Raw genomic sequence first — 18,051 nt, 5'->3', positions numbered from 1 at the left:
CTATAGGTGGAGGCTGACAATGAGATATTGTTTACATGCAGAAATGCTTTGGAGATTGTGAAAATGATGAGAAGATCATAATCATAATACTAATACAAAGAACTGGGAAGTGGTTTGAAATAGGGAACCTGGTTGTGATTTGATTTGCAGACAGTGGATCTATATTTTCTAGATTCCTCCTCAGTGAGGATGAAGCATCTCATTTACATCTCATTCAGCGTTTTATTTAGCGTTTATATGTAAAATCACTGCTGTTTTATAGAGTTGACTCCAGTTGAAGCTGCACCTTGTTGCCAAGAGACCATCACCCATGTTTCCAGTTAAATTCATGCTGCAGGTGTTTGCAGGCTAACGATGTTATCAGGCGTTTTTTTTAATATATATAAATTATTGATTTATTGATTTATTCATGATCACATACATGATTTCTGACATGTGCAGCATTGATTTATCTAATGTTCTTGTTTAATGAGGTGATGCCACTGGGTTTTTTTGTGCTGTGCTGCTGCAGCTGGAGAAGTGGACCACGCTGAGGTCACTAGTGCATTAAATGAGGACAGCCTGGTGTTGTGATGTTGACTCCCAGCCTGCACTCCAAGCGTGGAACGTGCTGTGCTCTCATTATTAGATGCACATCGAACCGGCTTGTTTCTCATGGAGATTTTTGGAGCAACAGGATTTGTATTTTAGCTGAAGTGGAAAAAAAAGAGCAGTGTGGACTTCAGTGCTCTTTTCCTTTCTCTCCGGCTCCCCCTCTCATCGTCGTCCTCCTACTCCTCCTCTGCCTCGTTCATGTGAATGGATGGATGCTGAGGGCGGAAGCGTGGGCTGCTGCTAGACACTCGGAAATATAACTGTAGAAAACATCTATTTGCACCGAAAGGATCGTTTATTTCAATATCTCTTTCTCTCTCCCGGTCTCCACCCCTGTCACCCCACCCTTCCTGATCAATTTCTCTCCCTCTCTCTGTGGCTCTCTCCCTCCAGTGAACGGGATGCCGGCCAGTCAGCTGTCCACTCCTCACTCTCCCAGCCCCTCCCCGACCAGCCCGGGCAGCCTCAGCCAACGCCGGGTAAGATCAGAACACAGGCAAACACACTGACACAAACACACATAGTGACACATATATATAGTTACACTCAACATATAGTGACACTAAACCTATAACACATTGCTTCTATGTTCTCAGGAAAAGGACAAAGCTGTGACTGAGCATAGGCCGACCACATCTTAGAGTTGCTAGAATACGAAGGAACCACAGCATCCCAACATCTTTATTGTCTCTTAAAGGGGCAGGGCGTTGACCTTTGACCTCACGCAGTGCTGCTCTGGGGATTCCAAGAATGGCAGGCTCATGTTAGGATCCTCTAACTTTTTATCCAGTGTTAATAGATTTTCAAGGGCAAAAAAAAGAAGAAAAAAAAAGAAATCCCCCTTTCTCGTGCTGATTATTCTGTCACACTCCCACTCCCGCTGACCTGCAGCTCTTTGTTCCTCACCCAGAACTCTACCTGCCTTTGGTAGCCCAACGCTGAGCCATGCTTTCACTGACTTTTAGAGATGACACGATATGTCAAGTCAGTAATTTGTGCAATATCTGATCTAAAGATGAGCCTGCCGATTGGCCTCCTCTGATCTTCCAGCCTGTTTTTATTCTGCAAAAAATTGGTTTGCATCCCTTGTTATCTACCAGGCAGTGCTTTGCTGCGTGTTAGCACAAGAAAAGACCCAGACAATACTGATCTGATCAAAGATTCCTTTTTTTTTGTATCAAGTCATCTCATTTTGTACATGTCCTGTTGTGTAAAAGATTTAGAAACACATTTTATACTAGTTAATTTAATTATTTTATCTATTTTTTTGTTCAACTACTCAGTTATCGGTCTGAGTTTAAAAAGCATACCTGTTAAAAACACTACATCTGTTCTAGAACATGGGAGAAAGGATCTGAGATGCAAACTCACTATATTCTCTGTAAAGCTGGTAGTTGTTACTGTGCAGAGACGGAGCATGCAACTCAAAGGGAAAACCTTGAATTCCACAGTAGAAAGCCAGAGTTCATGCGAAGGGGGTTGTGTGTCTGTGTGTGTACGTGTGTGTGTGTGTGTTGAAGATCAAAGTATGTGCTAATCCACATAACTCGTCAGTGACGATGGCGAGCTTTCAATAACGGCTTCAGTCCTAATCAGTTTCCCTCATTTCCATCTCACATGCAGAAACGTGAGAGAAAACACATACATGCAGGAGCTTCCTAAGCCTGTTGCTGATTTAGCTCCTTCTCCATCATGAACAAACAACTCACACGCTCACAGACACACACACAGCAGTATGCAGCATGTGAACCTGGGATGCATTCATATGAGCTCCCACCTGTGTGTGTGTGTGTGTGTGTGTGTGTGTGTGTGTGTGTGTGTTTTTCTCCAGCACACAGACTGAAAAACCAGACAGAGAAGTCAAGAATACGTCTCCTTTTGTAATAGGACACAAAGAAGAGTGTGGTTATGACTTACTTATGCGCACAAAGAGCGGTGTGTGTCAGTATGTATGAGTCACTCTATACACCAGAATCGGCACAGCACATAGAAGTCACTTATTGCACTCAGCGGATACATTTGATTCGGCAGGAAGAGTTAATGGATGGTGGAGAGTCTGGCCCTCAGGCTGGTGGCTCCATCAGTGATGGGTGGTTGTATGGATGTGATATGAAGGTCAGGCCGGGACAACGGGAGCAGATCAGCTTTGGATCGGATGGTCACCGAGAACAGAGCGAGGTACGGCGGAGCCTTCAGAACAATAGAAGTGGGTCACCATTACATACTGTAGATCTCATTGTAAACTGCTGAATACACGGGGTGTGGTTAATGTAGATGTCTAAAGTGGCGATTTTCTCCTCCTCCCCGGTTTCCAAGGTTAGATGGTGAGAAGTCGGTGTTCTGAGAGGTGATGGGGAGCTAAACAGATGTAATGAGAAAAAAAGGAAAGAATAATTACTGCCCCGTCCTCTCCACTTTCTTCCGCCCACTTCCCTCATCAAACATTAGCCTTCACAAATTATCTTTGTAGTGCAGTCCTGACCTCGGCGGTACAGCAGTTAAATTCCAGTTTTTACACAACAACAAGTTGAGTGTGTATTTCCGAAAACGGGAGATTATTCCCGGCTTTGTGCTCGCTGACACGCCGTGCTAAGCCTGCAATGGCTTGGCTGGGGAGGAAGAGAGGGAGGGAGGAAACCTCGCGGCCCATTATCTCTCGTCTCCACTCGGCAGCTTCACACTCCTCGGCCATATTACGATGTAATTCTCTCCTGCGCTTCTTCCCCTCTCCAGCCGCCCTGTTAGTGACTCTCTCCCTCTGTTCCTTCCCTCCCTGACAGTTTCTAATTTCTCTCTCACTCCCAGCTCCCATCCATCCTCACCCGCCCCGCCCCCACCGCTTCTCTCACTTCCCCATATGAAAGAGTATTAACTTCACAGGGAGAAATTATATTCCATCATTTCCCTTGTAGATTAATTCTAAGCTTCTTTGAGAAGTAGGCGCCAAGTTCCCGAGTCCCGACACTGTATTTTCACATTTTCTCTCCTTCTGTGTTACCTCTGTGTAAACGGGCATGAATAAGCAGCGACTACACAAACCCAAATCCTGTTATTGTTATGCAATGGAAAGTTTTCTCATCCTAACTCGACCTTACCAAATTAACACCAAGAAATGACCCGGGCTGAATTTTTACCATCTGTGTTCTTGAAAGAACATCTGGAGTTCAAAAATAGCTGAAATCCTTTTTGAAATTCCAGCCAATAAAGCACTGAAAGCTCCTATAAATCCATTTCCTGAGCAGCCACAGAGCCTCAGTGACCTACTATGAATATTGCATTTAAATAGTTCACCTCTCCGGACCCTGCATTTAAACACTTAGGGGCACTTTTGCTGCCTGAAGTAGGCTGCTCACACGGTTCAGACCATCACAACCTATTTCCCTGAGCAGACTATACATAGACATAGCTTAGCTCAGCCGCCTTGTTTCTCTTGTCCTCATCTACACACAGTTGCAAGCGTGCAGAGAAGCACGCGTGTGGAGGAACTCATTTATACATGAAATCGCCATTTGTGCACAGTTTTACACACTTGGTACACGCTAGTATGACCCATTTTTTATGAATTAGCTACACAAGCATGAAAAGATGGTCTACATTCATGAAGTCACCCACCCCCCACCCTCCCCTTCCTCTCTCCTCTAGTCTTTTCATGGCCGCTTGCTTCCCTAAGAGCACCCTAACCTTTCACATTCATATTTATTATTGAACCGACAGACAAATTCGATGCATTTTGTTTTTCTGTCAACGCCTGGTGTAAAACATGTAACAGATGAACTGAATGAACCGGCAAGGTCACAGCTCCTCCCGCTCTCTGCTCGCTCCATTAGATGTGAAAAACACAGACAGGGAAATAAATCATTCAAACAAACAAACAAACCAAAAACAAAAAAAGGGCAATAACAGAGAACAGTGACTGACAGAGTGAAGACAGGACAAATAGGGCCCTAATTTCTTGGCGCAACTCACGGGGGCGCAGCGAAGCGAGCCCTGACGCAGCTGGCGCAGTGGCATTTTCCTCCAGTGCAACAAGGTGCGCAGCGGATTCGGTAAATTGGTGGACTGCTGTGCGCTGAGATGGGAGTGGTCGCGCAGCAGGGGGAGGTGTCGACAGATTCGCCGTGGCGCAGTGACAATTTGTTGCCGATAGACCGCGCGGAGAGTGCGCCGAAAGCTCGCCAGCTCCAACCTGGTCTAATGTCAGCGCAAGGCGAAGCGCAGCCAGCGCAGTGGCAATTTGACTGCCCAGCTCGCAGTGCAGACACGTCACCAAGACCTCACAGGCAGATTTCCACACTTCCAGGCACATTTAAATGCAATTAATAATAATAATAATAATAATCATCATCACAATAACCCCTATTTATTGTATCTGAATCAGCACATACACCTATATCTATATAGATTGTCCCGTCACACTGATGACCATCAAAGGCTTGCGTAATGGAAACTCAGCCTGACTGAATTAACACAGATGAAACCAGGGAGGGACTGAGACAGCCGTGGATGTCCCAAGAGCAGGTGTTGACACTACACACTGTGCCGTTGCAGATGATCAGCTATTTATTTATTTATTTATTTATTTATTTACTTATTGATTTATTAGGGGCCAGCGCCGCATCGTCACGCGACCATAACAAATACAACTGAAAACAAATAAACTATCATCTCTCACAGCAAACCACAATCAGCCTCGGCACCATAGTGAGCAGATATTAACATCTCCATCTCAGGTAAATTCTAAAGAAAAAAGAAAAAGAGAGACGCTCCGCGATGCCTCGTTACGCCCAGCTGTTTGTTATGTTGTGATCTGTGCACACTTGTTTAAATATAGGTTACTAAATATGAGTGTCTTTATTAATGGAAAAGGGCTGTGTGTGTGTTTTTTTTTTTTTTTTTTTACTGGGCAACAGCAATCTGTCAGAGCAAACATCATAACCTCCTCCCTCCCAGACTACTTTTGCACCATCAGCCCGTGAGGTCTGTTCGCGTGACCTGACACTGCCAGCTTGGACCGGACCAGAACATCAGTTTCCTCCCGTCTCACTTGCTCTGACAGATTGAGAGCTGTTGCCCAGTAAAAAAACAAAAAAAAACAAAACACACACACCCCTTTTCCATTAATAAAGACACTCATATTTAGTAACCTATATTTAAACACGTGTGCACAAACAGCTGTGCGTAATGGATGCATCGCGGAGCGTCTCTCTTTTTCTTTTTTCTTTAGAATTTACCTGAGAGGGGAGATGTTAATATCTGCTCACTATGAGCACTATGCCAGGCTGATTGTGGTTTGCTGTGAGAAATGATAGTTTATTTGTTTTCAGTTTTATTTGTTATGGTCGCGTGACGATGCGGCTCAATAAATCAATAAGTAAATACATAAATATAGCAGATAATCGTGTAGTGTCAACACAGCAGTAATCCATCCTCATCTTTCATCTGTGCAGCCTTTGATCTGTCATCAGTGTGACGGGACAATCGATATACTGTAGATGTGCTGAATGTGTATGCTGTAATCTGTATGTGCTGATTCAAATCTTCTCTTCCACGGTGAAATCAAACGTCCGCCTTGCGCGCGCGGCGGATTTAAAGGTGAGGAGAGGAGCTCATTTGATTGGTGAAGATCTGACTCGGCTGTGTCAAACCCACTCCACGCCTTCTCTCCACCCTCTATGCCATTTGCGCCGGTGGGAGGGAAGTAGGCGGGATGCGCTCCGCTGCGTCTCGAAGCAAAATCGCAATCTGCTCCTGGCCACTCCCCGTTGGCGAAGCGAAGGCGAGGCGCAGGGCAGATGCGCCTCGCCTGCACCTAGTCTACCAAAGTAGAGCCCATAGGCTCCAGTGTCCCAACTGTGACACAGTCAGGCGACTGTTTGTGTGAGTGAATGAGACAAAAGGAAGTGCTAATCGCCAACCGTAGTATCTGTCACCTCTCACCATTGAGTCATTCATGTGCACAGTCCATTGAATTGCATGCTCCATCTCATTATTACTGTCTATATTTTGTGTCGGGTGATTCATAATGAATTATGTGTGAGTGTGAGCGCAAGAGAGGAATATGTGTGTGTGTGTTTGTGTTATGAACTTGTTAATTAGCATCTCATCTCATCCATGTGAGTGTGTGTGTTGTTACTAAGGACTGTATTTGTTATTTGTCTGTATTATATTTCCTATTTCATGTTGTGTTGACGTCATTAGATGACTTGTTTCTTTTTTTTTTTTCCTGTGACCACTGCCACAAAGACTGGCTGCAGCACATGAGGAAATAAGGGGGGAGGGAAGGAGGGGGGGGGGGGGGGGGGAGTGCATCAAAGGCTGCAATTTCTAAAGCGTAACATTTTTTTTTTCTTGAACATTTAACTTGTTCAGAAATAATTACAAAGCAGCTCATATTCACGTCACATCCTTATCTTAACTTGAATTTCCCTGCTAGGGATGAATAAAGTATTCTCTATTCTATTCTATTCTATCTAAATATTGATAACTTCACATTTTTGTTCGCGCTGCTACATGAAAGATATGTAAATACGACAATTGTCCGTGGTAAATTGTGTTTTGTTTGATAATCTGGTCCGTCATCTGCGCAATTTTCTGATGTGAGGCTGCCAGCTCTTCACGGCTCATTTGTTTCCGTTTGTATCTTTCTTTGATTCATGTATTCATTTCCTTTTGTTGATGTCATTAAATTCATTGTCATTTCATTTTACTTTTGTGCTTTTTTTTATTATCATGATTGTTATTATTCTCATGCTCTTCATTTGTGTTCATTAACAGTTGTTTATCACATACAAGAACTAACAGATCATTTTCAGTGGATGGTGGATGATTGTGATGATAATGATGATGATGATGGTGATGATGATTATTGTCTTAATGTAACTTAACTTAACTTGTGCATTTAGCAGCAGAGACAACAACCCAAACTCAGTCCCAGAGGTTTATTCATGTCCCCACCGTCCCCACTGTCCCACTTCTGTTCTGGACTGTGTTTGTGGATGAGGCAGCTCAAGGCTCCTTCCCCCTTTTTAATTTCCCCTGAAGTATTTAATCACGTTCCTGTGATTTCCCAGGATTGCAGTCCATAAGGACCGTGATTAGAAAACTTTCCCACGTGCCCAACTGGCAGATCTTAAAGACCGAATCCCCCAAACCGCGTTGATCGCTTTAGATGAGAGTCAAATAGATTATTTTTCCTGTCTGTCTAGACAACAAAATAAGAGCCAAGAAATATTACCTCCCCGTACCTTGTGGTCTTACGAGAGACGGACAGTAGTAGGAGCTTGGGACAAAACAAAGTACTCCATTTCTATCAAATCTTATTACATTTTTCCCGCTGAAGCAAACACCAATAAATCCTGCTTTTGCTGGATATTGCACGACAGTGAAAGTGACAAGAAAATGCCGCCGGAGGAGGACGAGGTTTGGCTCCTCCAGCTTAAGGGACGGAGAGAAAGACGGCTTTAGGATGTGTGCGCCGTAATCTGATTCAACCGGGGGCATCGAGGACGCGGCTGGCATTACTCTTAAGTTGCTTATGTAAATGTGTGGTGCATTTCCAGCGACACATTCCACAGCTGACAGACTCCCTTTTTCTAACGCAGCATAAATCAGTGGCTCTGCTGCCACACATCTGCTTCTGAGATGATGCTCCACATTTAAGGTCAATCATGGACATCCTGTTTAATTCCTACTTATGCGCTGATCAGCATTCAGCCGCGAAGCGTTGCCCTTGCGGGTTTTGAAGAGCAGTGGCTGCAGCCATGATGTAAAAGGTTTGTCAGTTGTGTTTTTTAGTGCGTTTTTTTTAGTGAGTCATAGCCAGAGCAAAAGTGTAGAGATGTGGAGCTAGAAATAGTGTGTGTCGTATTGTGCAACAGGGCGAAAGCGGGATGGTCTAACAATAACAAGACAGTTCCTGCCAAGTCCAGTGATCAATATCAACCACACCAGACTCCATACATCTTTCCTCCTCTCTCTCTCCATCTCTCCCTCTATATCTCTTTGTCTCTCTCTCTCTTTCTCTCTCCCTCTGTCTGTCACTCCGTCTGCCTCACAGCTTTTCACACAGGAAAAAAAGAGACACAATGTTCATAGAAGGTTGAATCCACCTCCCAGCCCGCAGACAGGAAATGGCCATATATAGGCTTCTGTCTCCACAGTGGAAGTCTCATAAGCTACCTCTCCCTCTCTCTCTCTCTCTCTCTCCTTTCTGTGAGCAGTTTCCATAGCAACAGCATTTTGTTTCCCTCGGTGGCAGGAAGGGAGAGATAGGGAGTTCAAAATGAGAAAGGCGAGTAGACGACGAGGCTGGATGTGAGATAAGGGCACAAGAGTAAAGTAAATATATGAGTCAGGAATGAGAACATAAAAGTGCAGGAGAAGGATGTTTTGGCGACTGAGCGCAGGAGGGTCATCGGCTTTATGGGCATTAAGTCGGTCTGCTTGTTCCGGGATGAGTGCCCGACCAAAAACAACATTACATAAACCAAATTCAGCCTGACTCACGGCTACACTCACCTGGGTGGCTTTAGGTCACAGCAGCAGAGATGAGTAAAAAGAGCTGACAGCTACTTGGGCAGAGATATAGGGCAGCTCAGCTCTGTAAATAGTTTTCACATCTAAGTCATCATGATGGGTGGCCTTTTCCCTCTCTGACAGCCGCAGCTCTCCGGGCTGCACCACAGTCCCACTGGACACCACAGGACACATGAGGCCGGGGTGAAAGAAATGAACTCAAACAAAAGAGAAACACTTTTATTTCCTGGAAAATAATTTCATAATCTACAGGCCTAGATGTTATGTTTTTTTTTTAATTATATGTCCCTGAAAACTAACTGAATCAGAACAGGAGAAGAGTTGTAAACATTTATCATAGCAAAATAATGTAATGCTAAAATAATTGTGGCCGGCCTCCATTACTTTGGCAGTATCTTCTCTAAGCAGCCCCTATTAATTAATATTCCATGTGGGAGTGCAATTTATGCACATGTACATAATACAATAAAAGCACACGTGAAATGATACTAACATTCACATAACCTATTTAAATTTTAAACAATCTCATATGTACACATTGTATGTCTAGTCCATACACATTTGCTGTATATTGTAGACAAATGTTAATTTTATATACAGTTTATCCATCCTGTCAGTATGTGCACATGCATAATATCATATACCGTGGGTTCCAAAAGTCTGAGTCCACTTTCTAGAGTGTCAACATACACTCACATTTATTACACCATCACTCTTGATATAGCGACATAATATGTCAAAAGTTTCATTTATGCATGGGATGTCATCCCATATACAACCATATGGCTCAACCAGCACAACAATGATGGGAGATGGAGGAAAATGTATCATATAGTTTAATAAGCTAATAAGCTCTCACATGGAGAGCAGCTCACGCATCTCACATACAGTAGATAGAGCAGACTATTTACAGAGCAAACTGCACTTGTTAATAATTCACATCTGCCAAGGGGCCGTGCTTTTATTTAAAAAACTGTGGCTACATATGCCACATGCACCTGTGGGATTTTTGTTGCGACTCGAGTGTTAGAAACCTCCAAACCCCAGAGGTCCTTCACTGTGAGGCAGGAGAGGAGGGTTTCAGCAGAGGAGGGAGAGAAAAACGGAGGAATAGCCTATTACAAACAAAGAGACGAATGGAGCAGCATCAAATTGTAGTAAAAAGAATGTGAAAACCATCAACAAGTTTTGGAGGAAAGGAAATGGGTGGATTCTCATTTACAGTCCCGACTAGAGCCTTGCTCCCCATCCTTGTTGCTTCCATGACAACCAGACAGAGGGTTACGAGGAGGAGGGTGTAATGAGTTTTTGTCTTTAGATAGATGCAGACGCCGCATCTCAGCCGCTCTCTTTCCTCCTAATGACCTCCCACTTACCAGCCAGATGAAAGGTAGTATTCATCCGCCTTTATTAGTGTCACCCAAACCTGTATTTTTATGTTTTTATTACAGATAGTAGTGAGGAGTGAGAGGAAGGTGCAATTAGACAGGAATTACTTCAAGATCTGTGAATGGAGAGGAGCTGATTGAGAGTCTGTCTGCACTTGTGTGTTCAATACATACACACACACAGGTGGTTTGCTGGATAAGAAACTGGTTTTATATTCAGCTTAGTAGCTTAAGTAAATCTGTTTTGGCTGTTTTCATGGGCACAGTGCACACACACACACACCACAGGCAGCACAATACAACAGACAGACATGCAAACACAAAGAGAGACATGAGGATGTTCTCGGGATGAGATGCACAATGTCCCTTTGCCTATTTTTGGACGCCTGTATTTGCCTCAGCTGGGATTGTAGCAGAAGGGACTGTTTTATTGTATTCTGCTGGGTGCAAGTTGGATTACAAACTATTCTGGGCATCGCAGCCGTTTAAACTAATTTCATTCCCCTTCCCCCCCCCTCTCCCCTCTCCTCAGGGGTCGCAGGGTTCTTCCACCTCTCTGTCTTCCGCTAAAGTTTCCAGCTCAGTGGAGGATGGGGATGCACTCATTCCTGAAGGTGAGGAAAGTTTTTTTGTTACGAGAACGTACCATCAGCGGACACAGGGGATGTACTAATGTACTTGCAAATATCATGCGTGTCTGAATCATGTTCATGACCTTTGATGTCTCTCTCCCTCTCTCTCTCTCTCTCTCTCACACTCCCATCTCTGTGTATTTCCAGTTTGTACATCCTGTTCTCAGCACGCCGTCGTCTCACACCTCTCCCCTTCTCCCTCGCTGGTGTCTCTCCTCACCCCTCTCACTCCATAAATCTCACTGGGAACAATGAACAGACGGCCATTTATGTTGCATATATTGGAAAGTAGTCACTAATTCCACTGTGCTTAAAAAAAAACAACAACCAAAAATGTAACTAATCTCTTTGAGTCAGGGAGCTCTTAACCTCATGTGGCATTTATCTTAGATTTTATGAGGACCTCCTCGAGTCTCTTAAATCAATGCACGAATTAATATTTAACTGAACGCTCATTGCATATCTTCACATTTTGATTTACCAGTTGGTTCCGCATTTACTTTTTCATGTGTCAGCTTGATTACACTCTACAGAGAATATGCTGAGACTTAGTGAGACAAAATGTGGGGTGCTACTCGCCCTCATTGGCTTTGACGCTAATATAAAGTGATATATCGATATTGCCTATCTATTTAGATATATTTTAAAGAGATTTGAGAAATTATATTCTATTTTTAAAGATTTATTATTTATTTATTATATTATTTATTAATGAGATGTTGTTGTTTACCTCAGTGTTCAATTTAAGCATCGACCACTTATCAGTCTATTAACCACACTGCTCATTTCCTCTTGCTGTGTGGACACAGAGCTAATCACTGTGCCAGTCCATCATGGCGTCCCAGGGGCTTCAACTAATTATTATCCATTACAGTTGCCACAGCCAATGCTACGGCCTTTAACTAGACTCTCAATGGCCTCTGCACTTGGTGTATCAGTCTGAAAGCGCTGAGCCGAACCAAGTAAAGTGTCCCTGAACTGCTCTAACCCTCCTGCCTTCTCCTCGCAGCCGAGGTTCTAGTCGACGAGGTTCCAGCCGTGCCGTCCTACATATCAGATCGCTACAAGGTGGGACGCATGTTGGGCGACGGGAACTTCGCAGTGGTCCGAGAATGTGTGGAGCACTCCACGGGACGAGAGTACGCTCTGAAGATCATCAACAAGGGCAAATGCAGAGGAAAGGTAATGAAATATAAAAAACGTACATAGTAAGATTAGTTGGGTGTGGCAATGACCTCTGACCACACCCATCACACCAACAGAGGGACGGATCAGAGAGGGCAGGAAACACTGCTGTCTATCTTTATATTGAGCTGCTCTTTAAGATATCAAAGTTTCCCTTTAGTTGGTTTTTCTTGGCTATAATATTCATTTTCCTTCTTGTTCCAGGAGCACATGATCCAGAACGAGGTAGCCATCCTCCGCAGGGTCAAACATCCAAACATCGTCCTGCTCATAGAGGAGATGGACACCTACAGTGAACTCTACCTAGTCATGGAGCTAGTCAAGGTGCGTACTGTAGCAAATGATTGCATATTCTTTATTTTTATGTTGTTGTGCGTCATCTGCTCTGCTCAGGGCCAAGATGTTTTTCCCAACTTGGATAATGGATGCTACTATTATGACAGTGATCATTATCTCCAGTTTGAGAGCAACCGAGAGGAGCATTGAGGCAGAAATCAGCGACAGAGTCAGAGCAGCAACATTTCAGCCGGTTCGAAGCAAACGATGAATTCCAACAACCAGTCACACAGTGTGGGATCGAGAGAATCAGTCTATGGCCCGGAGCGCTCATGTGTTCACATTCTTCATTCTCTCTTGCTCTCTGAGTCAAGAAATATTTGTGCATAATTCAGGAGCCAGGAATGTGATCCATCTGTTGGTGTTGTGGTGTGGAGTACTACAGAATATAGATGAGAGGCAATCTGTGGGAGCAATGTGTGTACGTGTGAGCATGACCAAAGTAGGAGGATCGAGAGGAGGCTGTGGATGAATGAGGTTGAAGGAGTCAGTGCAAGAATGACAGGGACGGAGAGAGAGAGAGAGAGAGAGAGATGGATGGATGCAACACATGGGCTTGTTTCCTTCTGGCTTTGTTGTTGAGATTCAGCAGGCAAAAGTATTCTTCTACAGCACAGTATTTCAGACAACAACAGTGTTTGAATTTGAGGTTTTGGGAAAGCTCTTTCCTGTTTCAAAGAAAAACCTGTAAAGATCTCATATTGTTTAAAGCGAGATGTCCATGTGTTGTTTGATTATAAAGTAGCTCTTGGTTCTATATCAATACTGTGAAAGTCCACCGAGAAGTGCACACAGCCTGTATTCAGTGTGTTGAGAAACAGAGCCTTAAACGAGCTGTCAGGACTTCTGTAACGTTGTGATGTCTCAACAAAGCAGTCACGACCCTCAGCCATGCCCCCAAGCCCCGCCCACCTGCACCCATGCTCCAAGACTCACTTGATTTGGAGTGAAATCTAATGTTTTTTTATTATTATTATTATTCCGTTGCTGAGAAAACAGTCCACCAATCAGAAGAGAGACTCAGATCCTCTCTTCTCATTGGCTCACTGACCTGTTGTTGCCAGAGAGGACATGTAAAACTACACTGAGACGTTTTTTGGTTCTCAAGAGCACAAATATATCCTGCTAGGGCTCAACACTTAAAATAAAAAAAACCCAGAAAAGTGTAAAATATGTGAGCTTTTAATACCAAACCTCAAACACATCAGCCAGCTCCTTCACCTAACGCAGCAGAAGCATTGTTATCAATATGCAATGGAGGGTCTTACATCTGCGTATTGATAACAATGCATTTTTCAAACAGTCAACATAGAGTTGTAACATCTACGTGTCCACATACTTCTGGCCATAGACAGAAGGGAAAGAACTGCAAATGCATTGCTTAGCGGCTGAGCTGTGGGATTTGTCAGCTCTCACATTTAAATAACTGTTGCTGTGCGAGTCGGACACTTGACAGCAAGTCTGTGAGTCTGTGCAGAGAGAGAGAGAGACGAGATTCATCCCTATTTTAAGCCTCTGTTCCAGTTAGTCCACTTAGGGAGAGAGACAGGGAGAGGATAGGAGGGAGAAAGAGAGAGAGAGAGTAGGAGGAGGGTGAGAATCAGACAGAATGAAAATTATGAGAAACTGACACAGACAAAAGAAAAAGCCTGGTAGAAAAGAGGAGAGGCTGAATTAAAGGGGGAGAAATATTTAAATGAAAGTGAAATATTAAAGACAAGGGGAGGAGATGTTTCAGCCAAGGTGAGGAATGGAGGATACACGGTTTACAATTTCAGCTGCTGAGCAGGCGAAAACTAAGTCGACTGTTTAGGCGAAAACTCTTTTCAGCAGAAAACATGAGCAGCTGCGAAAAAGTTGGAAGTCCTCAGCATGACGGCGCCAGAGAAACTCACATTTGCGACATTGTTCCTGTTACTGACAAGCCCGTCCGTCTATCATGATGTGTCCACAGGGGGGAGATCTGTTCGACGCCATCACCTCTGCCAACAGATACACAGAGAGAGACGCCAGCGGGATGCTCTACAATCTGGCCAACGCCATCAAATACCTCCACAGCCTCAACATTGTGCACAGAGACATCAAACCAGAGAACCTGCTGGTGAGTGGGCCCGCGCTGGATTTACATACACGCTCATGTAACTTGCCGCAGTAGAGTCGTCTTTGTGAATGAGCAGTGAAGTAACATCACTCACTCTTGACTCTCACAGAGCAACGAGATGACTCATCCCTGCTGCCCTCACACCTCCCGCACACTCCTTCTCCTCCCTCCCCCCTCCTCCCTTCTGTTCATTGTCTTCTCATCCTAAAACTGCTCTTCTTGACTCCAAAAAAAAGAGAAAAAATCTGATAGTGAGACTTTCTCACCTGCAGCGACTTTACAGATGTTTTACTCCAGAGCCAACTGAGTGACCTCTGTTGAAACATCCATACCCAACTGACTGATGGAGCCCCGGCCTCTTTCCCTGTGTTTTGGCAGCTCTGCCTCCCCAGCACTGCTTTCCAACTGTTTTAATTAAACCAGGACTGTTGAGGTTGAGTGGGCATCCACAGGAAGAATGCTACACATTTGAGTGTTGGCATCTTGTCCTAGCTTCACAGTTGTGTGTTACTGCTGTAAACAAGGCAGTTTACAGTTTATTGAACCATACGGCCATTTTTTAAACCCGTAGCCTAATAGTTGTTTTTTGTGTTTGTTTTTGGCTTAAGTCACTCACCTTTTAGCTCAGTGTTTGACGAGAGCGTATCTATGTTCCCTGAGTTCTATGTTCCCCTCTTACCCCCCCCCCCCCCCCCCCCCAAAAGGGTTCTATGTTCCCTGCTTATCCCAAAAAGGTAGGAAACATAGCAGTAACTAACTAACCAACTCTAACCCTAACCAACTAACTAACTAACCCTGACCCTCCACCTAACCCTAACCCTAACCCCAACAACATATTAATGCTACTGCTATGTTTCCTGCCTTTTTTGGATAAACAGGGAACAAAGAACCTTTTTTTTGGATAAGCGGGGAACATAGATCCCAGGGAACACAGGGATGACCCTGTGTTTTTTTTGAATGACGCTGTGTTTGACTACACCAGTGCCTGCTAGCCATGTAGCTGCTAAATGCTATCCTGTGGTCACAAAGCGACAGTATTTGCTTGTGGCTAACTTTGTTGTGGGGCTTATGAGAGAAAACAGATGTTCACTGGCTTTGAGAGTCGACCCAAAGTTAAGAGTCTGACACAAAACAACGAGCTTAAAGACACTTAAACCCTCCATAGCAAATAAGTGAACAGCAGAGTCTGGCACCCCCAAGTGGCCCTATCAAAAAAAGAGAAAAGAAGGACAGCTGACAATGTAATGTATGTGGCTGCCCCACAAATGTAGCCCGAAGATAGTGAAAATAACGAGCCAAGGCTGCATCGGTCCTTCCCACAGCGGTTGCATTGTCATCACTGTCATCATACCCATCTCATTGCTGCTGTCAAAGATCTGACATTGAGACATCATGTGTAAAGTGTGTTTCCCATGTGTTCAGGTGTATGAGCATGCAGATGGCAGCAAAAGCCTGAAACTGGGAGACTTTGGTTTGGCGACCGTGGTGGACGGACCTCTCTACACTGTCTGCGGGACCCCAACATATGTAGCACCTGAAATCATCGCAGAAACAGGGTGAGATCTTCATTCTGTGGTCTTCTGCCTTAAAGGACAATGTTGTATTAAATTTTTTTATTTTTTTCTCTGTCTTTGCCTTGAAGTCATCACATTACTTTGTCTTTGTGTAGGTATGGCCTTAAGGTGGACATCTGGGCAGCTGGAGTCATCACCTACATCTTACTGTGCGGTTTCCCACCATTTCGCGGGTAAGCTAACATCAAGTGAAATTTTACTCTCACTTCAAAAATCAATCTCGATGTAATCTGGCACAGAGAGCTCTTTCTCTTCCTTCTCCCCCTCTATACTCCTGTGAACACTTGTCAGTCAGAGCTGTGTTTTGTGCCTCTACTCACATTCATGTGTAAATGTTTTGGTTTGCAGGAGCAGCGACGATCAGGAGGTACTTTTTGATCAAATACTAATGGGACAGCTAGAATTCCCTCTACCGTACTGGGACAATGTGTCAGAGACAGCCAAGGTGAATATCATCTCCATCCGTGTGGACATCATCTATTTGTGTGTGTGTTTGCTTTATATAAAGGGAATAAAAACTCACCATTGTTTGCTTGCTGCTGCAGGAGCTGATTCGATCTATGCTGGAGGTGGAGGTGGATCAGAGATACTCTGCCCTCCAGGTGCTAGAGCATCCTTGGGTCACTGTAAGTACTGAGCCCTTTACATCTTTTCTATATCTACAATATATACACATATAAATATATATGCTAATGTATATCCTCCCACTCGCCACAGGACGAGGGTCTCTGTGAGAACGATCATCAGTTGTCAGTAGCAGGGAAGATAAAGAAGCACTTCAACACCAGTCCGAAGGTCAACGACACCACTGCAGGAGTGTCAGTCATTTCTGTAAGTCTTTGTTACTGGAAACTACAGCACCCATAAGTCAATTTGCCCTATAGATAGTATGGTTCATTTAGAGCTGTGGCTATTGCACTCAGCTGAAATGGTTTCTGCAAGTAGATTTTTAGAGTTTCCTGTTCTTCTTTAGACAGACTCTCTGAGTGAAGTGTGTTTCTATCGAACTGGTGTTTAGATTGATTGTGCTGGTTTCTCTTTGTGCTCAGTTGGATGACAGCTTTTCTATGCAGAGATCTGGGTCGTTGGATTTCTACCAGCACCCGGCCATGTATTGGATAAGGTACGCCAGGTTTCCATGGAGACACAACTGGGTAGACGCTCACAAAATCAGCGAGAAATCAAAACAAACCAAAATAATGTCTCTGAAATTGACGTCCCCCTCCCCTCCCCGTGTGCTGCCCCGCTGACTGACTGGCTGCTGCTGTGCTGCTGCGCTGCTTTGACGGCTTCATGTTGTTGTCCCCGCCTTGTGATCTTTGTGCTCGGCCTTTCGCCTCCCTCCTTTCATCCCTCGCTCTCTGCAAAGCAGATTTTTACACAGCGCCTGCACCGTTTTTGTCTGCCGTTTGCCAAAGCCCTGTCGTCTGTGTTGTATATCACTGTCTCCCGGATGTCTGTGAATAACCTTGTGAATGTCTCTCCCAAATGTCCCGTTTCAAGATGTGCTATAAAACAAAGTAAACAAATGGATGTTGCTGAGGTTTTTACTAAGCAACACTCACTTTCTGTTTACACAATTTCTTTGTGAATGCTGCCTTTCCAAAGAAATAACCCCGTCCCTTTGCTTGTCACAATGAATTGCACTGTTTCTTTTTATATGTGTTATTTTGCTTGATGTGATGCTTCCCACCTGGCTGCCTCTA

The 18,051-nt window shown here is 44.2% G+C and overlaps 1 protein-coding gene across 1 annotated transcript in view; it reads left to right on the top strand.

Annotated features, from left to right (window-relative positions):
• Positions 1-18,051, top strand: part of dclk1a (doublecortin-like kinase 1a) — a gene marked incomplete at both ends in the record, with an annotated part of 49,117 nt that overhangs the window by 30,256 nt on the left and 810 nt on the right. The window contains 11 exons of the mRNA XM_083986482.1: positions 988-1,073; positions 11,050-11,131; positions 12,159-12,331; positions 12,539-12,658; positions 14,625-14,771; positions 16,194-16,327; positions 16,441-16,518; positions 16,694-16,790; positions 16,891-16,971; positions 17,063-17,176; positions 17,395-17,468. Coding sequence (XP_083842608.1) covers positions 988-1,073; positions 11,050-11,131; positions 12,159-12,331; positions 12,539-12,658; positions 14,625-14,771; positions 16,194-16,327; positions 16,441-16,518; positions 16,694-16,790; positions 16,891-16,971; positions 17,063-17,176; positions 17,395-17,468 — 1,186 coding nt within the window. The remainder of the gene's footprint in view (positions 1-987; positions 1,074-11,049; positions 11,132-12,158; positions 12,332-12,538; positions 12,659-14,624; positions 14,772-16,193; positions 16,328-16,440; positions 16,519-16,693; positions 16,791-16,890; positions 16,972-17,062; positions 17,177-17,394; positions 17,469-18,051) is intronic.

This window comes from Trachurus trachurus (genome assembly GCF_905171665.1).
Source record: "Trachurus trachurus genome assembly, chromosome: 14".
NCBI classification, from domain to species: domain Eukaryota; kingdom Metazoa; phylum Chordata; class Actinopteri; order Carangiformes; family Carangidae; genus Trachurus; species Trachurus trachurus.
Note: the sequence above shows the minus strand (reverse complement) of the source record. Positions and strands in the feature narration are given on the sequence as shown.